This window comes from Tiliqua scincoides, chromosome 9, assembly GCF_035046505.1.
Source record: "Tiliqua scincoides isolate rTilSci1 chromosome 9, rTilSci1.hap2, whole genome shotgun sequence".
NCBI lineage: Eukaryota > Metazoa > Chordata > Lepidosauria > Squamata > Scincidae > Tiliqua > Tiliqua scincoides.
In genome coordinates this window covers 35,531,718-35,558,116 of record NC_089829.1, presented here as the reverse complement: position 1 = coordinate 35,558,116, position 26,399 = coordinate 35,531,718, and the positions used below count along the sequence as shown (strand labels likewise).

Here is a 26,399-nt window from a genome sequence, read left to right as displayed (position 1 = left end):
ATGGACAATAGAGTCCACTCCCACTTCAGAATGGCTGGGTATTCTAAAACAAACTGGGATGCTGCAAGTACATCAAAATGAAAACTATTTCTGTGCACAGTCTTATTGTTGGGCATTGCCTGCCCCAGCTGGCCTGCCCCTGCAATGTTGGTGCAGTTCTGTGATGGGTGCAATACATGCTAAAATGAGAATTCATCCTATGCACCCTGCCAAGTTTACAAAGGTCTCCGATAGCTTCCATTTTGACATCAGGAAATTGCAACTCTTGGTGACTTTTGTGATGTTTCAAGAAATGATCACAACGATGTAATCTTGGGAGCATTATCAAGGACACGTATCAGCGGGGTGAAGCTCTATTTGCACTTTGCAAAGATCTCCTGCCATTTTCTAGCTGTTCTTCTACATGCATTTTGAATGCACACACACAACCAAGGAGAAATAACATGGGCTGCTGCCCTCAGACTAATCCAGTGTTGATGTTATATTCCTAGTAAAACAGTGACACCTTATGCCCAACGATGTTAAACTGATCTATTGTTCATAGTTCCTGTTAGCATTTCTTGCAGATGGATAGCAAAGAGGACGATATGCTCTTGAATAGCAGAGATCATGACAAGGGACCACACTGCTGTCTCCATTCATTTCTAAGGAGGCAATTCTGTGATCAGTGCTCTGTGGAGTGTGTCTCTTTTCCAGTGAACAGGAATCCCGTTCTTCTGTAATCTGATGCTGCTTTCCTAAGCGAATATCTGAAACAAACCCTGAGATTCGACATACAGAGTACGATGACTGCAGACTTACTTAACATTGGCCGCCCAATGCAGTTGGCTTATGATTGCTACCAGGAGATATTCCAAAATTTTATATATATAACAAAGATAGGCAATGTCTACACAGATGCTTAATCATTTAAACCCAGTGGAGAACGAATGCAACTACTCCTTCTCAAACCTTTTATTGTATATGTTATATATAAAATGCAATTTTATTATCTAATACTGCAGGACAGAGAAAAGGGCCACCCATAGACAGAAGTGAGTGTTCTGAATACCAGCATTTAGCATTCTGAGGGATACCAACTATCTATCAATCTATATGCAGCTCCCTGAGGACTGGACATGCTCACTACAGGAGAAATGGAATGTTGAGGAAAAGGAAAAAAAAATGAACCTAATTAATTGCCCCCCTCCAGGTTTTGGTCTGCTACAAAAGTAGCAGAACTCCTAATAGCTTAAAACCACAACAGTCTTGGAAAGGGATCTGTGTGAAAATGAGGCCAAAGAATGTGGACAAAAACACTTGCATCACCCAATCCCAATTTCTCCCTTATGACATGGGGGATAGATAGAAGAACGTTAAAACAAGATTGCCTACTCCCCACACGGTACCACTCAGATTCATGGTGAAAGAGCAGCTTCAAATCTTGTATAGCATGGAAGCTAAGCGTTCCTGTCCAACCTTCCAGCCCCGATGCAGTCACAACGTAGCCCCGAGATAAGGGAACCAATGTTCCTTTGCCTTTAGGAGGCCTCTGCGACTGCCCCACCACTACAGGGCACAGCATATGCCCCATTGGAACAGCTGCATCAGTGCTGGAAAGTTGGATAGGATTGGGCTCGAAGAGCTGGGAATCAGGTTTTCCACCATTTGATATGTCTTCCTTGGAATAACAGCTTTCCAGGATGGGGGGCAATGACAGGGAGGATCTCTCCCCTTGTTTAGTGTCTGCTCCTGCAAACATATACTGATGGGAGGGAACATGGGTAAAGCATGTGCATTATTGGCACACTCCTAGGAAGCCATCGTGCTGTTTCCCCACAGGGAGTTGCATTTCTGAGCAGGGCTATAATCTCAGCTTCGCCTCATCATCGCTTTACTTTTCTTGGTAAAGAACCAAAGCCCAAAGGTCGGTTTGGGCGATCCATCCGAACTGCCCCCACCAGCACCACAGGGTCATGAGGTTGACAATGGTGAACAAGCATGACCTAATTCCTCTCCTGGGACACCTTCATGGATCTCCAAACAGAGTGAGAGTGGTTCATCTGAACTGCTTCCTCACTTGCAATCTAAGTAAATGAGTATGTCAGCAGTTCCCAAATGTAACCGCTGTCATGGTGCCCTTCCTTCCTGGTGCACTGTTGCAGCAGTGCCACCATCTTGGATCACACAATCCAAGTTGGCTGTGCCTGGAGAGCTCGGACAACCCATGGCATCCCTGTGAGTTTTCCACACTGCCCTCAGGTAACACGGCGCACAGTTTGGGAAACCACTGCAGTATGTAGATTACATGTGAGGGGGAACTTTCTTTACTCCCCATCCCCAATCGGGAGAAGTGGGAAAGCATGGCAAGAACAGAACATCTTCATGTACGGGGTAGCCTGGCATGGCTGGTTCTGTCTGGACCAGTTATGTTCAACATTCTCAGTACATCTTTGAACATCTTTGGAAGCTAATTCAGGTAAAGCTGTAGCAGGACAGTGGAGGGAAAGATACATCAATTTCTGTTCCATATCTGTTTATGTTGTAAAAGCACCTTATGTATATAAAAGGGGGGGGGGGTAGTGGTTTTTCTTTTTGTTTTATAATATTTCTGGAATTAGATACCCTGCTGCATTCCACCCCCCACCCACACCCCAGTATACATTGGCTGGTATGCCTTTTTACATGTAGAATGCACCCAGATTGATGCAGAGGGTGGAATGGGGAGGGGGGGCAAACTGAAAAGGAAAACATGCGGTAAATGGTTGCTTTAATAAGTCCTGTTCCATTGAAAGGAAATAAAACCTGAGTATTAATGAGATATAATTATATATTTAAAATCTTTTTTCCCTGGTGCAGTATACAGAATTAATGCCAGTAAACTCACAAACGGCAACATTCTAGTCCATTACATCTGCAATGATTAGAGATAGTTTGAACATCTGGTATATAATCTGTGATAGAAAACAGCATTCTGCACTTTAATGGACGTCTGGAGGCTACACATATCTGATTTTATTTCTCTCACTTAACTCTTTCTTGGGAAGAAGAGATTTGATGCCTCAGCACCTTCTCCTTTGTGCAGTTGGGTAGGGGGTGGTGAAGCTTTTTGGATTTCTTGTGGGGAGGGGGAGTACATTTTAGAACACTTGAATAGCCTTTCATATTCTTTCTTCTGGGATTCTCTGCAAAGAGCATTTGGAAACCACAGCTGGTCCAGAATGCCACAGCTAGGCTCCTAAAACTCTTATAACTCCAGACTTCAATGAGCTACACTGGTTAGCAGCTGGCTTCCAGGGTCAATTTAGGGCCAAGGTAGACATGATTGTACTTGTGTTCTTTGTAGTGGGTGGGTGTTACTTCTTCTCTGCAAATAGCGTACACGGTGGAGAGGGAGGGCAAACAGAGATTGGAATCTTGGCAGCAAAGTTTTTAAAGCTGTCCAATGACACAGTCGTGATCTGGACCCCCCCCCCCCCACACACACACGTTTATAGACGGCTGCTTTATACTGAGTTAGATTGGTCTAGTTAGCCAGTACAGCCTACACACTGAGTGGCAGTAGTTCTCCAGGTCCCTTCTCTACCCTGGTTGGAGATGCTAGGAATTAAAACAGAGATGGTTTGCATGCCAATGAACTGCTCTACCGCACCTATTCTGTTGGCTCCAAAGGGAACTTTTCTTCTCTAGGCAAATAGCCCAAACGGGGGTCCCAATAAAATTCAGGACCATGATGGGGGGGGGTTAATAGAGTGAATGACCCACTACCTAACCAGCACTGTTCTCTTGTCAACCTGGATTGGGCTTCCCCGCCATGCTTTTTATGGAGGTGGGAAGAAGTGAACATGCCAGGCTCAAGGTCATGATTAAAATTACAATTATGTTGGCTCGGTCATGTCGTGAGAATGGATGATGGCTGGATCCCAAAGGATCTCCTCTATGGAGAGCTCGTGCAAGGAAAGCGCCCTACAGGTAGACCACAGCTGCGATACAAGGACATCTGCAAGAGGGATCTGAAGGCCTTAGGAGTGGACCTCAACAGGTGGGAAACCCTGGCCTCTGAGCAGCCCGCTTGGAGGCAGGCTGTGCAGCATGGCCTCTCCCAGTTTGAAGAGACACTTGGCCAACAGACTGAGGCAAAGAGGCAAAGAAGGAAGGCCCATAGCCAGGGAGACAGACCAGGAACAGACTGCACTTGCTCCCAGTGTGGAAGGGATTGTCACTCCTGGATTGGCCTTTTCAGCCACACTAGACGCTGTTCCAGAACCACCATTCAGAGCGCGATACCAGAGTCTTTCAAGACTGAAGGTTGCCAACAACCTATGTTTGTCCTTACAGTGCTGTTTTTTACATTAAAGGTTGTTGTTTTTTACATTAAAGATTACAAGTAATCTTTAAGTTTGCTTAAGTAAGTTGGATTTGTTTGCTTGGTGCTCTTAAGGAATGATGTGATACATGCATGTGTTAAGCCTACTGATCTTTACTGAAGTTTGTATTTGCATTGCTTTATTGGTAAGCTGCTGGAAGAACCCATTCATCAAGCGAGTGGGGCATTCAATCTCAGGAATAACCACAAATCTGAACTTGGAGTATGAGCTGCCCTTGGTTTTATCAATAGATTCATCAACTGAAGCTTTAGTTGATTCATTCATGGAATCTCATTTTAATTGGAGGAGGCATGTTTTAACTGATAGGGTTTCTCACACATGGCCGCAGTTGCAGTATGCATGTTCAGTTGCCCTTAACTCTCAGCCCTATCAGATACTCTGAATAACATTGATTTTGAGGTGGGCTGAGGATCAGGGGTTAGAGCCCACATTGTATAAGCAGAAGGTCCCAGGTAATCCCTGGCAATTCCAGCTACAGGAGCTCTGTTATCAGATGATTCTGTCTGACCTCGGTGCAGTTCAGAGTAGATAGACCATGAAAAGCCTCCATCTTATACTCATGTGATCAGTAGGTTAGTGGGAAAGAAAAAACAGAAACTGGAAAAAGAACAGAAGAGAGTGCACCTCCCTTACAAAGAATGCTACAGCATTTAGGGCTCTTCAGTCTAGAACAGGGGTGGCCAAACCCTGACCCGGGGGCCACTTGCGGCCCTCGGGGGCTCCCAATCAGGCCCTAGGGGAGCCCCCAGTCTCCAATGAGACTTTGGCCCTCCAAAGACTTGCTGGAGCCCATGCTGGCCCGATGCAACTGCTCTCAGCATGAGGACGACTGTTTGACCTCTCACCTGAGCTGTGGGACAAGGGCTCCCTTCACTACTTGCTGTTTCACATCTGTGATGCAGCAGTGGCAGCGAAGCAAAGGCTGGCCTTGCTTTGTGCAAGGCCTTTTATAGGTCTTGAGCTACTGCAAGACCGTCATTCATTCATATAAGTTCCATCTCTAATAAATTCATTTATATAAATTTATTCAAATTTTAAATGTGAATTAATTCATTTTTCCCTGGCCCTGTGACAGGGTCTCTGACACGGTGTCAGAGAGATGATGTGGCCCTCCTGCCAAAATGTTTGGACACCCCTGGTCTAGAATAGCGGGCACCAGACCCCAGCCCACAAACTGGATAAGGTGCCCGCTGTAATCCTTCCTCCAGATGAACAGAGCTTACTGTTCTGCCCAGGGGCCTCTTCATTCTGGCCCAGGTTGCTCCCAACTTTCATGGTGGCCAGCTGTGTATGCCTGGAAATCTGGGTGCAAAGCCTGCTGGGGCATCAGACCCTGGAAGCAGCTGGCTGCCATGGAAGTCGGGGGTGATCTGTGACAGAATGAAGAGGCCCCTGGGCAGAACGGTAAGCTCTGTCTGTGCTGGGGATGCTTTTCCAGGTGCACAGCGGTCTCCGCACTGGTCTAGAAAGAAGGTGCCTGACTAGGGACATGATTGAGACATATAAAATTATGCACAAGATGGAAAGAGTATTCCCTCTCACACAACACCAGAAACAGGGGACATTCACTAAAATTAAGTGGCAGAGAACAGACAAAAGAAACCATGAAAGTTTCCTAGAGAGTAATTAATCTGTGAAACTCCTTGCCACAGGATGTGGTGATGGCACTGTGAGATCCAGAAAATTGGACTAGATGGGCCCTTGGCCCGACCAAGCAGGGCTCCTCTTGTGTTCTTAGGTCGGCAAAAGCCAACCCTACCTTCCTATCGCAAAAAGCAGATGGGTAGAATTCAGAGCATCTATTAGGGGCTATACATGCACTGCCCCAACTCATGGATCAACACAAAGATTCTTCTGTGTTTGTTACCCCTTGTCTCCATCTGGGTACATGTGGTGAAACCTACTTCTTTACACATGCTCCCTAGCTGTGTCCAGAAAATGCTTTGCTATAGTTTCAAGGCATTTCACTTCTACCATATGACTATGATGGGGAATGAACACAAGGAAAAACAAAAGGTTCCCCTTGTTGTCTTACAAGGAGTAGTAGCTTGTATTTATGAAATGGTCTGTTATCTCATGCTTCCGTCAATACCTCTTCAAGGCACCTCTATTGATATGCAAATGTGTTTAAATTTAATGGATGAGTTATTGATTAATTAAGAAGCAGATGATTAATCAACGAAGATGCTTTAATCTGCTGACGTACAAGCTCAAGCAGAACACTGTTTGGATATGTTAGGAATTGCTTTGTAAAGTGTAGACAATTGGGCAATTTGAATATTCATAAGGTGGAGGGGGAACATGCCCAATGGAAAAGGAGAGTTATTCTTCTCACTGTTGGTGAATGAAGAATGCAGAAGAACCTTTACCATTATATACATGGCTAATTTGGGTCCCGCATAATCTTGTACGTGCAAAACTTGCCTGTCTTGGCTAAGGTTTCTGATAGTTGTATATTTTTGATGTCCCTGAAGTACAACTCTGCAAGAGCATGACTGGCATTGAGTTTCATTGAAAAAATTAGATTATTTCTCTGCTTATGTAGGGTGTGTTTTGCCCCAAGTGAAACAGTCTAGGCTTTAGCCCTACTGTGTTCAATGGGGAGCATCAAGAGTCTTTGATGAAAAGAGAAAGAAGATGACAGATTGTGCTTTTCCCCCTTATTTATTGGACTATTATCTCATGCCAATAGCTAAGGAAGATTTTAAGTTGGAATCTGTTGTAAGTGGTAATTACGACTGATTGAACTAATTGCATCAGCAGAGATCAGTGGTTACTATTGAAAAATATGTGTTGTGAAACAATATGGACCCCACGTTCTGTATTTTATTTTCTCAGTTTTATACCACCCTTCTTCCAAGGAGTTCAGGGTGGTGTACATAGTTCTGAAAGAGAGTCCAAAGTCACCCAGGACACTACATGACTGAGCAGGGGTTTGAACCTGGATCTTCCAGATTTAAACCTGTTTCCCAAACCACTACACCATCCTGGCTCCTGGTTGTGCTTTTTTTCTGGGTTTGGGGGTTGGACCTCACGTTCACATATTAAATTGGAAAGCCCCTGGCAATTCTGACTACCCCAGCCTCCATCATGGTCTGACAAAGCCCCTATAACTACTCAGGACACTTGCCTAATCAATAAGTAGTCTTCTCCTCACTGGCTTGAATTGGAGCATGGTTCCTTTGGAGTATGATCTCCACACAGTTAGCTGTGATGAGCCTGCATATGTCTATTTCCTCAGGGCATTTGGGAAATGTTGGGAGACCCAATCCTTGCGACTCTCCCTAGTGAGGTCTCCTTAAGAGGAGTGTGGTTCTGTTGGCTAGGATTCCCACCCTGATCCTCCATTTCCTGGGCTCTTTTGTTTCCCAGCCCTGTCCCCTTTTTATGAGCTGAGACTGCACATTGAAGTGACCTGTTGCTGACATTTCCTCACCCCAATCTGCCTCAACCATGTTTCCATAGGTCAGGGTATCTGGAGCTGGAGAGATACCTCAGGGTTCCCAGATGCTACAGTCTTAGACCACATCCCAAAAGATGCTCAGACTTTGAAGCCCCATCCTCTGGCTAATTTTCAAAGGCGATTCTCTGCAGTGGGGAGGGAAGGAACCTGTGGATGTTTAGGGCTATACATGAGCTCCCCTGAAATACAAATATCCTTTTGTATTGTATTGTTTCTGCATGTATAGAAGAATGTGCTCCATCTGAGGACATGCTTGGCTTAAATTAATCTTTGTAATATAATAACCTATGATATTAAGGACTTAGGGCCCAGTCCTATCCAACTTACCAGCACCAATGCAACTGCAATGCAGCCCATAGGTGAGGGAACAAATGTTCCTGGCTACACCCAAGCTGGAAAGTTAGATAGGATTTGGCCCTTAGTCATTTATAAAGGTGTAATGAAAAGAACCAACCATCACAGAATAGGGAATGCTTGTAATTGCCCTAAATGCAGGTGTAATAAGGCATCTTCTGAGCCCATGGACCTTCTTGGAATGGCTGGCTAGAGGATACAGAAGTTGTGTTTAATGGGTAAATTACTATAGAGAAGGCCAGTAAGCCCCCCCCCCCAAAAAAAAACACTGAATATTGTAATGCAAAGTAAGGGTAGGCAATGGAGGATAATCACCAGGTACTTGCACTATTGAAGTAGGGAACATGTGGAATGCATCAACCTGTTGACTTGATTCATGTATTGTTGGCAAGGGAGGGTGTGTGTGCGCACCCCGTTTCCAGTGTGTGGAAAATAAAAGAAAGCTTGCCTTGCAAAGAAAAAAAAAGTCACATTGAATTCATTAGGAGAAAGATTACGTGGATAATGGTGTGAATGGTTTAATGGTAACTGCTGATCATCTTCCAGTCAAGACCATTTTCTCTGGGAATGCTGGGCATGCAAGTCATACAACTTTGTGCACTTTAGCAGTGCTTGCACATGTGCCCACACATGCCTGCATCCCCATGCGCACACTGTTGTCAGTTCAGATCTATGCATCCTCAACAGAACAGTCTCTATTGGAAAGCTTAGAACAGCCAGGGAAGAGGGCACCCAGAGTCTTTTGCACCAGTGCCCCAAGGGCTGAAGAATGACCCACAGAAAACAGTGTAACAGATGTACAAGGCTCAACTTTTAATCAATTAGAATAAGAGCCTGTGGACAGAGACCCGTGGATTGTATTCATTGGGGGGGGGGTGTCCAGACTATTTTGGGTCACTTTCAGTTTCTTTGGTGGCCAGCTTGTTTTTATTTTTTTACCATTATGTGATTCTGATTTGTTTTTACCTTGTGCTTTGGCTTTCATTTTTCACTAGACACTTTGAACTACTGGAAAAGCAGACTATAGATGTGACCAACAGATGTACTTTCTGAGAGCAACACACATCTAGAACTGATCTTTAATCTCCAAATCTGATGTTGCAGTGAACCTGCTAGTCTTAAGGTATACCCAATCTCTTTTTTGTGTGTTTCCAAAAAACCTAGTTTCCTATTTCATAGGAACATCAGCTCTCTCTCTCTCTCTCTCTCTCTCTCTCTCTCTCTCTCTCTCTCTCTCTCTCTAATTGGTAGAATTTGTGTTAAAGGTTTTGGCTGGATATGTTTTAATTTTTCATTTCTGTGAAATGTTTCTAGATTCTAGATCTCAGAAATGTTGACATGTTAGAACAGAGGCAGGCAGAAGATAGCATGAGACTTCTGGCTGGTTGATTTGCAGTTTAGATGAGCAAGGCTTTCTGACTGCTTTACAATAGGACCTACCACCACCCACTCATCCCAATTAGGTGGTTGATTAGGTTCTTTATGCCATATTTCAAGTTTATGTTTTGATGTCTGGAAACTTGGGAGGAGGGGTTTGCAAAGCTTTTTTGGATGTCAGGATATGTTTTCACAGCTTTCAAAACCAGTGATTTTATGTTTGCTTTAACAGAGGAAGTCTCATCAAGAGTTTGTCCTAGCTCTAATCACAGCAGTTCACTGGCTTTCTAAAGAAATATGGCATGCAATTTAAAGAAGATTGCCCGTGGTTTCCTTCAGACGATCACTGAAATCAGGAGAGACACCTCTACAGTTCCTTCAGAGCTAAATCTCTTTCTGCATGCACGAGCAATATTCTTGCAGTGTTCAAGTGACATAGTTGACAATAAAAATATTATAAAATGGGGTACTTGACACATGCAGTAGCTGTGTCTGAAAATTAAATATCCCAGCCATTAATTTTTCCGTTTCCAAATTACTGAAAAGCAACAGTCCACACTAAAGGCTAACCGCTTGTAAAATTGGATTTTCAAAGATTAAGTCTCTCTTAAGAGTAATGCTGGCCAAGGAAAGGAATAGGTGCCGGAGAAGCATCAGAACCAACAGTTTATATCTTATCCTCCCACTTCAGGTGCAAGGATTTGAGCTGATCACATCGCTGCTTTTCAGATGTGATGATTTAAAGGAGCAAAGATAGGAAATCTTACTACATATGGAGTATGGAATGATTCAGGCCATTGGTAATGAGATATTGATCTTTCTGCCTCTAGGTCACAGGTTCAAATTTGCATAGGTTGGTGTTGGCTTGGGTAGCACAGACTTCATCATGTTCAGTGCGGCTTCTTTAATGCCTTCAAATAAGTGCAAAAATCGTGATGGAGAGGCTGCACACACAGATCCATTTAACTGTGAGCCTGCAGAAATAGCTCATGAGGCACTCACTGCTTCACTGTGAAATAGATGCATGGAAGCAGTCTTATGGGATGGTTACATGCATCTTGAAGGCCTAGCACACTCTTTTTTTGGTGTACCCCTAAGCTTTCCTTAGCATATAGCTTATCACGTAAAGTTCTGAACATGTATTTGAAACCCTCATGTGTTGCATAAGCTCAGCCTATGACTAGCACACAGTCTTCTTGTTGACATTCAGTGACAATTCAGGGTTCCTTGCTCTGGAATATGTGATACTGACCAGCCCAAGGGACATAATCAGTAGTGAGCAGCAGGGGAAGTTCTGTAATCTACTGACTTCTGCTAAACTGAGTACCAAACATGAGTGTTGGGTAGATCAATAGGATAAGAGATGTAGGTTTGCATGCAGAAGGTTGCAAGTTAAATTTCTGGCATCTGCAATGAAAGGATCTTAGGTAGCAGGGAAGCAGTGGCATAGCTAGAGGGGGAGGATGATTCCGTTTTGCTCCCACTGTCCAGAACGGCTCTGAAGGAGAGGGGCTGCTTGCACGCCACAGTGAGGCTCCCTGCAAAACTTAGTGCTTTGCACCTCCCCTAGCTACACCACTGCCAGGAAGAGTTGTTGCCACTCAAGAGTAGATACTTATAGGTAGATGGACCAAAGGGCTGATTCAATGTCATGCAACTTGTATATTTATAAATCAGTGGGGTACATGCTCATCTAATTTTCTTTCAGAAGTCCTGTCTCCCTCTATAATCCCAAAATGCATCCTAAATCTCTGCCTTCAAGAATCAGTTTGGGAAATGGGAATGAGAGCTTTTGAAAAGGGGGAGGGGGAATCACTGTGATATATGTACCATCCCCTCCCCTTAAATCCCAACAAAAGAGTGCATTTTGAACAAATGAGAGTTTTATAACAGTTTAGGAAGTTCTGGAAGGGTGTCTGAAGTGAAAACTGAGGAAAATGGCAGAAGTCTCATGCATGACCCATTAGCCTGGGCCATAAAGAGCAGAAGGTGTGAAACTTCTGTGCTCTGTACAACACCTAAAGGAATAGTGACAGAAGCAGTAGTAGCAGCCCTAGTATAAGACATGCTCAAATCCATGATTACCTCCCTGTATGACATCTATTAATTCTTGGTGATACAAGGCCAAAGTAGGAAGTCACCATTGGGTCACTCTCTAGCCTCTTGTTTTCAAACACTGTCTCTAATCCAGTTTGACATGACTGCAGTGATTGGTCTTCTTCCAGTTATTATAGGAGCTAATAGCTTCCTGTTACTCAATTTGCTTTTGCTCAATTTCAGCCCATGATTGCGATCCATACTCCCTCAACACTCTAAGCAACTCGCTCCAACTCATTGCTGGTTGCTTTCATATACTTCCAGTTGCTAAATCACTATGCTTCTGCAAGAGCAAACTTAGGCAAATTTGATTTGTTTTGGCTTTCTTACTGACAGCAGCTTTCTGGGATCTCCAACTGAAAACTTCCACAACCCTACCTGGAGATTCCAGTTAGGTCTTTAGAAGTTTGCAGCCTTCTTCTAAGATGATTGCAACCCCTCTGGAGATCAAGACTCATACTTGGAGAACCCCAGCTCTAGGTGATACAACCTCAATGATGTAGATCAGTGGTTCCCAAACTCTTTGGAGTGGCAGCTCCCTTGACCTACTGGGCCATTGGTCGCTGCTCCTCCCCATCAGGGCTACAATCCTATATATTGTATAGGGTTGCAGGTTTTTTTGCAAGGATTCCGCAGCGCCCCTGATTGGTTTTCATGGCTCCTCAGGGAGCCATGGCTCACAGTTTACAAAAGCACATATTTGGATAAGAACATAATAATAATAATAATAATAATAATAATAATAATAATAATAATAAAAATAATAAAAATAATAATAATAATAATAATAATAATAATAATAATAATAATAATAAACTAAGTATTTATATACTGCCTTTCTGGTCATCGGATTACTCCTCTGCCTTTATTCAAGGCAGTTTACATAGGCAGGCGTTTCTAAATCCCTCAAGGGGATTTTTACAATCATAGAGGTTCTCTCTTTCAAGAACCAACCACATTTCAGAGTGGATCTTCCTGGTTTGGTCTCACTTTTGGCCTCCAGTTCTCCCATGCAGTCAGCTCCATCTCTCACATGGAGGGCAGCCAAGACGCTTCTTACTCACACCAAGAGCAGGTGGAATCACTCCGCTCGGCTTGTCAGTTGCTTCAAGATCTCGCCATTCTCAGCCGTTCAGGGAACTGCCAGTGTCCTTGAACTGGCGACCTTCTGATGCTATCTTCGGGCTAATGGAGGCTCTATCCTCTAGACCAGACCTCCCTCCTAAATATTTGGGTAGACTACTACATATATAAGACAAGGTGGTCATTGTGGTATCCAGTAATTCCAACACAGAGGCCTGTGCTACAGCTTATGCCGCTTGCTTCAAAGTCAGGAATGAGTCATATACAGAGAATATGGCAGGAGGTCTGGCTCAGTTGGTAGAGCTGCCACCTTGTATGCCTGAAAATCTGAGGCTGCCAGTTCGAAACAACCGGAAGTACCCGAGAACTGAGGACATGCTGATATACTGATGAGCTGACCCTCGGTGGCAGAGAGGAGTTGCCATCAAGTGGAGTGTGAGAGGCAAAGGGCCAGAGAGAGGCCAGACCAGGAAGGAACCCAGCTGGAACGAGGAGTTCTATGAAAGATGAGAACTATTCAACTGTAAAAATCCCCACGGGGGTTTAGAACAGTCTGCCTATGTAAACTGCCTTGGATTAAAGTCTGGGGAAAAATCTGACGACCAAAGGAAGGCGGTATATAAATACCTGTATAAATAATACTGTCAGATCCTACAAATCTCACCTTTTGAACTGATGGAACAGGGAAATTCTACATAGCCATGGTCATGATCTTTGAAATCATTGCTAGTCAATACCAACTGTTCCAACCTCGCCTAACAGTGCCATCCAATGCATGTCTACTTGGAAGTAAGCCCCACTGAGATCAATAGGCCTTGCTCCCAAGTAAACATGCATAGGATTGCAGCCTTAGTCTAGTGTGGCTTTTTTGCAGCATCACACGTTCCTCCTCCATTCAGCTATCTGCGGGTTGAATTCTGTTCCCTGTTGTATTTAATCATGTTTATCTTAGCGGCTTTTTAGTCTTAATTCCTGCCCATTTTTCTAACCTCTCTGAGATCCTTTGTGCTATTACTCTGTCCTCAGCGGCACTTGCAACACCTCCTAATTTACCATCATCTGCGAATTTAATTAATGTACAGTTTTCCCCATCCTTCAGATCATTAATAAAGATGTTAAATAATACTGCGCCTACTACTGATTATGCCTTTGAAGCAGATAGGAAGTTACAATAGGATGCAAGCTCATCATAAATTATTGGCAGGGATTTTTGGTTGCTGTGTTCATCATTGGCCTGTTTTGTCGTGGATGCAAACACAAATCATCTGTTTAGCTTCGCACACAAATACATGTCTGTCTTCTAACTTGGGAAGGAAACAGGGACAGGCCTGAGACATACTGCTGGTCAAGAGACTGCACCACACAACCCAAGAGGTGGCCTTCTAGAATTTCTAGCAGTTGTGATGATCGACTCCTCTTCGATCACATGCAGTTTTGATCCTGCAAAAAAGTTCTGGATAAGTTTGGCATTGTGACAGGTGTGTGTATTGGGTCTGGTGCTGCTCAGGCTCTTGTTTTCTCTAACCTTCTTCATGCATCAAATGTGTGGGTCTGAATATATGGAGAGGGACAGGATCATGTCCACTGTTCTTCCAACTTTATGCATCTTCAGGCAAATGGATTGAAAAGAGCCCAGGCATGTACAAGTATAGGCTGTCCTTGTGTAAATGAGAACCTTACATGTGGTAAGGTCCCAGTTGTGCATAGCTTCATTTCCCATATGGCAATGGTTCCCATCTGTGCATCACGGAATGTCCCTGGCAGCCTCTTCTTCCCAGCTCTCCTAGGCGCTGCCATCTTGAATCATATGATCCGAGATGGTGGCAGCCAGGAAAGCTGGAAAGAAGAGGTCACCCTAAAAGAGGAGCTCCGTGACCATGGTACATTTGGGAACTACTGCCCAAATAGGAAATTGAATGGATTTGGAGGTTAGGGCCAGGACCACCCAAGTGCAATCCCACTTCCACACATATGTTCATATCCATGCACAAGCTGCATGAATAGGTCTAATTCTATCAGTTAGCAGATCCTGATAACCAAATTTGGGATCCTTCCTCTGTCCATATGGAAGGCAATAAGGCCCATAATATTCAGTGTTCTATGCAATAAGGCCCATAATGGCATCTTAACTTAAAAAGTGACAGATCTTTTTGTAACTCAGACTAGAAAATTTGTATTTCCAAACACCATGCCCTGCAGCACATAGTCCAAAGAGGAATCTCATAGCCTATTCACTGTTGCCTCCAATATTATTTATGTATTTATTTTTCACACCACCCTTCCTCTGAGGAGCTCAGGGTGGTGTACATGGTTCCTTCCCCCTTTTCTGCCCTCACAACAACCATGTGAGAGGTAGGTGAGGTTGAGAGATAGTGACTGACCCAAGGTCACCCAGGAAACTTCAAGGCTGAGCAAAGGATTTGTACAAGGATCTTCCAGGTTTAAGTCTGACTCCCGAACCATTCCCCCATCCCGACTCTACACTAAACAACATCACCAATACAGAAGGTCAGAAGATTGCCTGCAGCTTACCGATATAGCAACTGATGGATGTGGCACCAACTTCCAAAGTTTCATAAAATATTTTGCACAGGGTGTTCTGAAAACACACAAATTAGCTTTTTATTTATTTTATTTTTGCTGATTTAGGGAATGTTCTCGGGGCAAAAAGTAAGACTGCACTCTAGATGACGGGCAGTGACCCCTCTGTTTAAATTGTTTCAGTTTTGGGTTCTCATTCTCACTTGTTGATGGATTGTCAAGGATTTTGTCAAACACAAGCCAGTCTCCTGACTGCTGTGCTCTTGAGCTTTTCCACTTTGTTGCAGAATAAAAATGAAACCTTCTCAACATTTAACATTTTATCAGGTTGCTGTGCCGAAACTTGTGATTATATTGAATATAGCACGTTATGGCAGTGGAGCTGTGTGTCTAGATTATTTCTCCAGTGAATCTATGGAAAGCAAAAACCAGCCTGTTTTTAGTGGCCTCCAGGTCTTTGTTTGCTCTTATTATTGAAGTTAATAAGGAAAATAATGCACTTTAAGCAACTGTAAAACCATAAAAAAAGGAGTGAAATGTGTCCCAAGGACGACTGATTATTTCTTGGAGGATTTTTCTTTGGGTTATTATGTGATTACTGGTCGTAACCAACTCCGGAAGTGTCCTGCTTCTTTAATTTCCATATGCAGTAAATCCAATCCTGAACTTCTGTATGGAGCAGTGCCAATGAATGGTATGGCAGATGGTTCCATCATTGATGTTGGCAACATGTTATTTCGGGCCCATGCAGTAGCGTAGCTGAGAGGGTGGGTACCCAGTGGCCTGGTGACATGGTGCCATACCCCACCCTTCCCCCACACATGTATAGCTGAATGAGCCACAATTTGATTTTAAAAACAAAAGGATTGGAACATCTGCTTGTGTCCCAACATCTCATCATGGAAACAAGCATTGTGTGAACTTTAGGCCAACTAGCATTCCACCATTAACTCAGAGAAAGCAAACCTCACATATTGAAGGGGAAAAAAGCCTGCTGGTGAAGCCCCCTGATGTGCTTTATTATTGCTTGAAATGGACTATCGTTCAATTCAGACTGTAAGAAGCTTGATACCAGAATTATTATTTCCACTACAGCTATGGTGAATTTATAGACAACTATTTACCAAGTGGGCAGCTTTCCACCGGGGCAGCGCTACCATAGCACAGGGCAAACCAGGTCATTTCAGGCAGCAAATTGTGGACCAGTTCTTAGGGATGACATAGCAGCTCAACTACTGCCCTGCTATGGTTGCCTGCAGAGGAGGAAGGTGACATGGCACTTTACACTGCTTGGCCTCTTCCCTGCCTAATAGAAAAGGGAAGAAAAGGGAGATCTGTGCAAGGAGATAATTGCGGGTGTGAAGAAAGAGGCAAGGGAGAGACACCATATGAGACTCCATTTCAGGCAGCAAAATGTTTCCCACCCTGTGCCTTAACCACTTGTTAAGTTAGTCCTCTGACATCTTCTGCGTCTGCTACGGATAATTGACTTACCTGAAAGATTGTCCGTCCACTGGGGCAAGTTACCACTTAGTAAACAGTCTGTGATCCATTTACTGTGACAACTCTGATGTCGAGGTGAGGGGATCACACACTTGAGCTCCAAAGTCAGTGTTATACAGACAGGAGTAGAACCTGAGCCCTAAAGGTTGAGACTGTGTGCAAACTCACAGCTGCGGATGCCACACTGGTTTTTGAAAGAAAAATTCAAATCCAGGGTCAGAATAACACTTCATGCACTGTTGCAGGTTTGGGATGGTCATTCATCAAGAGCTTACACCTGTCTATCATGCTTATGACAAACTGTGATTTCTTAACATGGCAAACACACACACATGGCATATAAATAATTACATGTAGGAAAGGTAGTAAAACACAGAAGATATATTAGTACTTTTGATATTCAAGAATGGAAACGGCATTATTTCACAGGTCAAGGGGGGCATTATATGTTGAATAGACTCAGGTAGAGAACATTTCCCAAAGTTTTTTTTTGCTTATCCCCCCCCCTGTTTTTTCAGGTCACAGTAGCGTTATAGTGAGAAAATTGATAAGGTTCCTCTGTTAAGCTTTATTACTTCTGACATGAGCCTATGACACTTTATAAAAAGAAGTAATCCAGAACAATCTCTAGGTAATTAACACCTAGATAAACAAACATAAATTTCTATATTGCATTTATTTGGACTACCACTCAAATATGCGTGAACCATGCTTTTTTAATTAAAAGATAAATCTACGTGACACTTAGCCTCAAACTTAATTATTCAGCATAGTATAATAAAAAATACAGCCCATTAAATGTGTCTTGCTCTGTATTTCTGTATTAACAGCAAAACAGTTCACTCTGGGATCATTTAAATTTTCTTCCTCCTCTTTTCCTGTGATTTCCCTGTTCACTGAAGCCCGCTGGCTCTTTCCCCCTTTTTAAAGAACACTATGACATTAGCAACACCAATAGGTGAGGACCTAGAGAACTACTTTTTATCACCTTGGCAGCATTGGAGTTTTTTACATATATACAATAGATCACAACAATTGTGCTAACTTTGGACCCCTCCAACCCTCCCCAGCAATCGTCCCAGTGAAATCACACTTGCAACTTGGTGGATCAAGATCCAGAAATGAAAACCATTTTGCTGGGATCGTGCTTATGATGCACAAGGTAAAGTTTCCTTTTTATATACTGTGCGGTTAACAATACAGATGTTAAACAGATAGGAGAAGTATTCAGTTCCCCAATGGCAATAGACGGACGGGTTATAGGCCTTATAAAAGTTTCAGCAAGAAACATTATCTTGAGAGCAGCTTTGAAATGTTAGGTGGAGAGCTCCTTGTCAAGGCATTCACCATCTGCACAGGAAGACGGCTGGTATAGCTAAATCTTCCTGTATGTGTCTCTGTGTGTGAGAGACAATGGTATTTAATAATATCGGTGAATATTTGGCTTCCTAGAGCAAGGATGGGCTCCAGGTGCCATGCTCCTCGATGAAAATGTTTGTAGCACAGGTTAGTTTCTAAAGACCAAATCGGCAATTTGATCATGGCCTCCTACCATCTATACTGGGAACGTAGAGGAGATTGTTCAAGATGATTTCAATCATGATGCATACAGACCATCTGTCCACACTTTTACTTCGTTTTCTGAGCCAAAATATATGCTGGAGAATGTTGCTTTCATAGGTTCCTAGAACAATGGGGGGGGGAAATCTGCCTCTAGTTAAAGTGAGTGGTTTTTTTTTAGAAAAAAAAAAAAACCAACTCTTGCTAAATTTCATTTGGTGATTATTGCATTCATCAGATTCTGGATTTGACCATTTCATGTAGCCACTTAAAGAATGACACACAGACAGCATTGAAGCAAATACCCACTGTTTCTTCCAAACCTGTGCTTCTTAAATGCAGGTCTGAATTCTGATTCTGAAGATAAAGTCCACATGTTCAGTGGAACAGATGTCTAATACAAGATTGGCATTACACTTCCCAGCTGTTTCCCATGGTTGGGTAACTGCCAGTTGTGAGCAAGAGACAATGTTATATGATAGCCATTTCACACATTCAGGTTATCCAAGTGATAATAACAATTACCATGTGTGAGATGGGAACCCACCCAGAGTTAATTAGCTAGGGAGAGGCTGGAAAACACCAAACTTCATGGCTTCAACCTGGCAAAAGTTGAGTACACCAAACTCCCACTGAAATAACTGGGGGCCCAATCCTATCCAACATTCCAGCACCAATGCAGCCACAAAGCATCCTCAAGATGTGGGAACAAATGTTCCCTTGCCTTGAGGATGCCTCTACGACTGCCTCCCCACCACAGGATGCACTGCATGTCCCATTGACACAGCTGCACTGGCACTGGATAGGCTTGGGCCCCGAGACTTCAATATTTCATCAGATACTCTAGTTTTGTTGATGGCAATGGGATTATGTGGAAGTGCTTGACTCTTGCTGCCTTTCCTTCAAGGCCTCTCGATAAGCGTGAATATTTTAGCCTCCGTTCAAACCCAGTCTGCTTTGAAAGCATTTATTCCCTAAAAACAGCTAGCTGGTAAGAAAACAGCACTGCACTTTGCAGAAAAACAAACAAAAAACACGGATCTTTTGGTGTCTGGTTGAGAGTTGGGCATTGGGGCCAAATCATACATTAAGCTTAAATGGAAACATGCTTCAAACTCAGGGAACTGATTCTTCTCTGAGAAAAGCCTCTTTGGGATAAAAAAGCATAGGGACCTGTGTCTTTTTCTCAGCCAGACTTTTAATCCCTCCAGCACACTACAATGACTGGGAGAAGTTCTCCCAGGTTTCAGACCAGAGTTCTTCCATCACCTACTGCTGTTGTGTGTGGAAGGTTCTAGATTAAATTCCTGTTATCTGCAATTAAAGTGCTTGTGCTATAACATCTTTCCCTCCTGCTCCTTGAACCCCCCCCCCCCAAAAAAAGCCTGCTAGACAAAGAACCTTAGCCTCTCTACTACAGTCCTGGTCACAACTGGACCCTCCATAGTTCCTTTTCATAGGTGATACTTGCTTTGAGCAGGCCTCTTAGAAACCCATTTAGGTAAATGCTTAGTTTGATCCTTGATCAGTCAGTTAGGGTGCAGAAACTTGGCAGTTGACTAAACTGTTTCCTGAACTGCACAAGGAGCAGTCTGCTGAAGGAGGAGTGGGTAAAATTAAAGGCTATTCAGCCATTAGAACCACGCATGCTTTCTCTATTACTTAATAATCTGTATTATGCCCTGAGGAGTTTGATGTCAGCAATTTTAGAACCGGGGTGAATCGGAACTGGAGCTTGGTTTTTACTAACTCTGAGGAACTTGGAATGTGTATCCTGAAGAATTACTCGTAGACAACAAACTAGGGTGTGAAACGGTACTAGAAGTATGAAAAACATTTATTGTCTTTCTCAACAATGCCTGTCAAATCTTATTTGAATGTGAATATCTGTCTGTATGCTTGTCTGTGCGTATGTAAGGAGTGAGTCAGCAAGGGGCATTAATTCAAAGGGCTGGAGACCCTAGATCACTGGTTCCCAACCTGTGGTCAGGGGACCACAAGAAGTCCACGAGACTCTGAGAAGTGGTCTGCAAGGTCTCAGGAAAAAAAAATCACCTTTGTTTGCATGGCAAGACAGTGGAAGTGATCAATGTCCCATGGACCACCAAAGAGGGCAGAGAAAGGCAGGCCCACAGTCACAACCATTGAAGTGTCAGCTGTGGCTGTGGGCAGGCCATTCTCCATCTTCTCTTGGGGAAGCACTTGGGAGTTGGATAACCAGAGAGGGCGGAGACCAGACTCTCCACAGCCACAAGTGGTCCATGACAATTCCAGTTTTTGCCTCAGTGGTCCACGGGCTTCTAAAGGTTGGGTACCACTGCCCTAGATCATGCGGACACTAGATCACCTTCCCAACAAGTAGACATAGCATATCAGCCTTGTTTCAGACCTCTGATATTACGTTTCCCTGCTTGAAGGTGTGGTTCATCTCACCTAGCACCTTGATTTCCAGAGTGGCCAATCAAATGCCTCCCGGATGTAGATAATTAGAGTTTGTAGGAAATACCCCTACTGTCATCTTCCCCCACCCACCCCACAACTGGTGTTCAGGCTACGAAAATGCACCCATTTTGTATAAGTACCTAGAAAGATAAAGAAAGTTTGTATAGCTAAAGATTCATCATTTGCAATTACCAATTGATTGGATATGTACGGCACACACTAATCCACCAGTAAGAAAATGTAATATCAGAGTTGACCCTGCCATGGCCTACCAGAGAACACTGGAACATTAGTGAATTCAGAATTTTTCTGTTTCTACTGCTCTGCTTTTAGACGAGTTCTCCATAGTGCTGATTCTTAGCATTATGAATCTGACCCTAAAACGCTGAGGAATCAATTGAGCTAAAGACTCAATTCCTTTTGAGGAATCAATTGAGCTAAAGGGCAGACAATCCAAGCAATTGCATGGTGGAGCTTCTGCAGAGCTGTACTATAATGGGAGTTTGCATATTTGAATGTATCCACATTTTTTAAAAAAACAACACTCAGTGTTTTTGTATGTACATGGAGTCTTGAGAAAGCTTTGGTAGAACCTTTCCCCCCCTGCATATTAGTTTTGTACATACAAGAGTTGGTGTGTCTTGTGGGAGCACCCAAACAAGTGACCACTCCCACTTGCAATCTGAAATGGTACAGCCCAGCAGTGTATCACGTGAAGGCTCTGATTGCATATTCTGGCTCTGATTTTCTCTCCCTGTTCCTATGAGCAGGACTGTGTGCTGATTTCCTTTTTGGTTTGGTCAGCTGGCTGAATGTTACTCTTTTGAAATACTGACTGGTTGGAAGTTATTCCTTTCAATGACCAATAGTCAGGAACTTCAGGTTCTTTAATTTTCTGCCGTCCAAGTATGGAAATCAAACTACATACAGCAAGAAATATGATGCATCTGGTAGACTGATTGCTCTTGCACGTGTAGATGTCTTTAAAATGGAGGCAGGCTGCTTGGCATGCATTGTTACAGAACACCCCACAATTTCCTAAAGTTGAATTATTTTTAGCTATACAAACAAATGCTTCCTTTTTATGTGAAAACACAACTTTATACATTATAGTGTATGATACACACTTGAAACACTGTAAGATCAATATCCGATAGACCCAACACTTTCTTTTTTTCTTTAGTACATCATCGGCATGATAGAAAACAATTATTACTACATGCTAAAACAGATTTCAACAGTCTTTAATTAAGCACAATATATATATATATATATATATATATATATATATATATATATATATATATATATATATATATACTGTTTATAGATTTGTTCAGAATAATAAGGGGATTGAGCAAACACCCGGCATATCACACTCCAGTAACTGCCTGACAATCGTGACTTTACTGACATTAATTTTTGTTTTTGTCCAATCTGACAAAGCTGCAGAAATTAAAAAAAATTGTGGTTGTAACTCTTTCTAATAGACATAAACAAGTCAGAAAACTTCTCTCTTTGTCTTTTTCCAGAGGTAGAGGTTTTATTGCGTAAAACACTGGATAAAACTGAACTGCTTCAAAGACATGTTTTATTCTAACAACAGAAAGAAAAAAAAAACAGTCATTTGCTGAGAAAAAAACCACAACTTTTAATACTTCTATACCAGAATAAAGTTCTGTCAACTGATGCATTATAATAATAAATAATGACCAAGAATAAACTTTAAATACAAAGGTGTCTTTTTTTTCTAATCGTTACAAGCATAGCAACAAAATCCTCTACTCTATCGATCTCAGATTTGTTTTCCAAGATAGATTTATTTATTTTCCTTTGCGTAGGAATGTAGACAGTATTTTGACCAATATCACAGACTACAGAAGTTACAGAGAAAAAACTTGACATGTTTAGATATGAGAAGCTGATGATATTCAGAAACTGTTTCACTGCTCCTGTCACTTGTTTGTATTCCAAGTTACAAATGTTCTGGGGAGGGGGGGAGGAAAGAAAAAGGGGATGTCAGAGGCAAAAGAGAAGGACAGTAGCACCCAGACCAAATGGATTCAACACACACATCACAAAGAACAGGAGAGATGCTTCCAGTGTCACAAACGGAATTATTGCCTGTCGTCGTATTTTAAAAATGCTCAGAAGACACAAAAGAATACTGAAAAGAGCTCCGAAAAAGTGCAAGAAATGGAATGTGGGATTTTTTTTTCCTCTTTTTTTTTTCTCGCTAAGATACTGAAGGCGGTGCAAACACACAAAAGCGACCGACACAGTCACCAAAACACAGTAGTGCAGTTAAAATCCTAAAGCTTACTACAGTCAGAAAGTCTTCAATTACATTTCAATCCTTTACCTAGGATCATAAGAAACAGTTGCATTAAGTTTATCAACTCGATTTAAGTAAGGCAGTGAGAACTAGACTAAGAAAAGAAAACAACCATGGAGGGAACCAGCTTGCCCTCTGCCAGACAGGGGTCCAACTTACTCAGTGACCTCAGTTTAACTGAAACTTCAATTGGATGTTCTCGTCTTAATTTCTTTTTTTTTTCTGACAGCAAATGCAAACTGTGTTCCTTATTAGCCTGAGAATCTTTTTTTTTTCTTTTTTCAGTCTCAGGGTAGCGCTACGAATTTTATTTACATTGATTGCAGTTTAGTGTTTTTTTGTAAACTGCTGTAGGCAGAGCTGAAGTTTTTAAGGCCCTAGGGTTTTACTCTGTGCTCCCAGCCTGCAAGGATGTATTGACTTTTGTTCTTTCTTTTTTAAAAAGTCTGAATGATTTTGTTTTTAGAAGAAGTTAATACTTCTCTGTCATCATAAACAGCACCGATTTTGCTTCTCTCAAAGGAAGTACATGAAAAGGCAAAAATCTTTCCATTCAAGCGGATATGGATATATAGATAGAAGAATAAACCATTCACTGGTATTATTCTTACATTTTCTTTTCCCTCTTTTTCTCGGTGTTGTCTTTCTTTATGATCTCTCCAAAGCTTTCCTAGGTGGGAAACAACAGAATCAATTTGGAGGGGCCCAATTAGTACAAAAAGCTAAAATCTGCAAAAATATAGAGCATGCTTTTTTTTTTCCTTCTTACAAAAAAAACCAAAGAAATAATAGCTAACACTTTTTTCCTTCATCTTTTGTTTTTCACTAGAGACAAAGTGCAGGATGTCTGGATTCATATTTTAGATCAAATTGCTTTAAAAGAGACTGCTCCATTACAACAAAACCCAAAACTTCTCCTGCACAATGTCTATAACACTTATTTAAAAAAACAAAACCAAAAAGCCCCCCCAAAACTCTAATAAATGAGAACTAATCTTGACTGGGGAATCCTTCATTCAAGTTTTTTTCTTTAAAAAAACAACAGAAAAGAAACTAAGTTTCTCAAATAACAATTCTTCAAAAAAAATTCACTGATATCTTCTCTAGAATAAGGCTAACTAGCTTCCCTACCTCAGTATGTTCTTGAATATTGTATTCCTAAATCTCTCTATAGCAACCTACTTCTTTAAAAGGAAAAAAATATGAAGAAAAAACATTTCCCTCAATGCTGCAAGTTGATCTATTAAAAAAAGAAAGGAATCCCAGACAACTCCAAAAGACTTCATATAATAAATCCAGTCTTTCATTGGGCCGGAGATTCTTTTTTCCTCTAACCCTTGATTCATTTGGCCATGTGTGTGTGTGTGAGAGAGAGAGTATGTGTGTTTATTATATATATATAATTAAAATTAAAAAGTAATATCACAATCCTTTTCAATATGGGTCAGTGTTGTCCGTAGCTTATGGGCCTTCTAAAATTTCCCCTACAGTGCAGTTGGAACACCACTTGAATTGATTTTCTCTGCAATGACAGCTCCAGTCAGACTGGCACCATCTCAGTCTACAAGCACGTCTCATTACTATGCTAGGCAAATGACAGCGGTTGGTGTCATATTAAAAAGGTGTTTTCAACAATGAAAACACAGTCCCTCCCTCCACTCCCACCATCTTCAAGGCAACATTAAATCATTAAGATGGTATTGTTTTTCTGGTAAGAGTATTGTTTCTGGACAAAGACCACTTTCAAGTTAGAAATGCCCCCTTTATTTCAATATTTCTTTTTCCAAAAATAATATATATCTTACAACCTCCACACATTTGGGGGTGGGGGCACCCACTTGATTTATCCCTACATTGTTTGGAAGTACTTGTTGCCAGGTAACAGTTTGAGAGCCATATTCAAGAGCTGGGATTTTTTTTTTCCTTTTAATATATATATATCTATATATCTTTAATGTCTTAAACATCTTGTACACTTCTGGGAATTTGCACACAATTGGCTTTCCTCAGAAGGCAGTTAAGCAAACTCTCTGTTACCCAAATGAATATCTAAAAACTGTGTCAAATCATATTGCAATGTACAGATTGATTTGTTCGGCTGCATTACTCCTGGGCCTTGCTGCCCTCCTCTGTTAACTCTGCGGAGCTCCCAGGTTTGACAGCTGCAGGTTCCTCTAAATTCCCAGAAGCCTCGGAGTCAACTCTGGAGCGCTTGAACCTGCGATCTGGATACTGGCTGTTGTCAAAAGGCATGCGATGGACACAAAGAACGTGGGTCTTCAGATTTCCCTTCTGAGAGGCACTGTAGGGGCAGTATCTGCACTGGAAAGGCCGGTGACCTGTACAACAGACAAACATCAGGTTAGTTTTCCCTTTGCATCTACAGTGTTTCTGCAGAGCTGTTGATGGAGTGTAAATGGGTACCGTCCTTCATGTGAAAGGCTCCTACAATGATGCTGCTTTGCTTATTTCCTAGGTTTACAGAACAGCCTTCTGCTGATGCATTTGAGGTGGTTTACAATTTGAAACGGTATATTGCAGTCTAATAGACACGATGCAGATAGGAAAAGGGATGGGCAAGGAGAAGAAAATAAGCTTACTTGGGTTACCAATTCTTACATTAGGTTGCATGCTGGTTAGGATGAATGGCCACTGACAGAAACAGTTCCAGATAGGGGAGGAGCCAAATGGCCATTGGTGAGTTGATACAGCAAGGCCCACTCTGAGTGACTGTTAATGGAAGCAGTTGAGGGAGGGGAGGAGATTAATGGCAGTTCACAGCCAGACCAAACATGTGGGCTTCACGGTATCGAGATATCTTCATGGTCTTTATATTGGGACTACTGGAGGCAGAGGAAATAAAAAAAAGAATTCCAGAGTGAGGGCTGTAATTCAACTCACCCTTTAATAAACACAACTAGGAATTTACTGGGATTGCTTTGATGGATCAAACCAAAGATTAGATACCCCATGGAAGTCCATAAGTAAGGGCATGATGGAAACAGCCATTCCCTGCCACTGCTTTCCAGGATCTGATAAACTGAAGTACACAACATCAGAATAGGAAGGTTTCATTTTTTGCTACAGGAGTTCATTGCCATTGATATACTGATCCTCCATGAATTTGTCTAATGCTTGCTTAGAGCTATCTGGCTATCGCCCCATCGTCTTGCAGTGAATTCCTGAATGCACGGTTAACAGTATCCTGGGCCACTTTTCTTGTTTATCAGGATTGTCTGTCATCAGGATGCATTCTGAAGAAGAGATCCCTTCAATA

General features: G+C 42.3%; 1 protein-coding gene across 9 annotated transcripts in view; it reads right to left on the bottom strand.

Moving 5' to 3' along the window:
* ZNF536 (zinc finger protein 536) overlaps positions 1–26,399 on the bottom strand; it is a 551,190-nt gene that overhangs the window by 7,134 nt on the left and 517,657 nt on the right. For 7 of the 9 annotated variants that reach the window (XM_066636754.1, XM_066636757.1, XM_066636752.1 and 4 more), the window contains one exon: positions 22,118–25,461. The exons of 1 other annotated variant lie outside the window; for it this stretch is intronic. In XM_066636754.1, coding sequence (XP_066492851.1) covers positions 25,226–25,461 — 236 coding nt within the window. In that variant the 3' untranslated portion in view covers positions 22,118–25,225. Of the gene's footprint in view, positions 1–22,117; positions 25,462–26,399 lie in introns of those variants that run through there. One more of the 9 variants, XM_066636762.1, reaches the window with a different exon arrangement.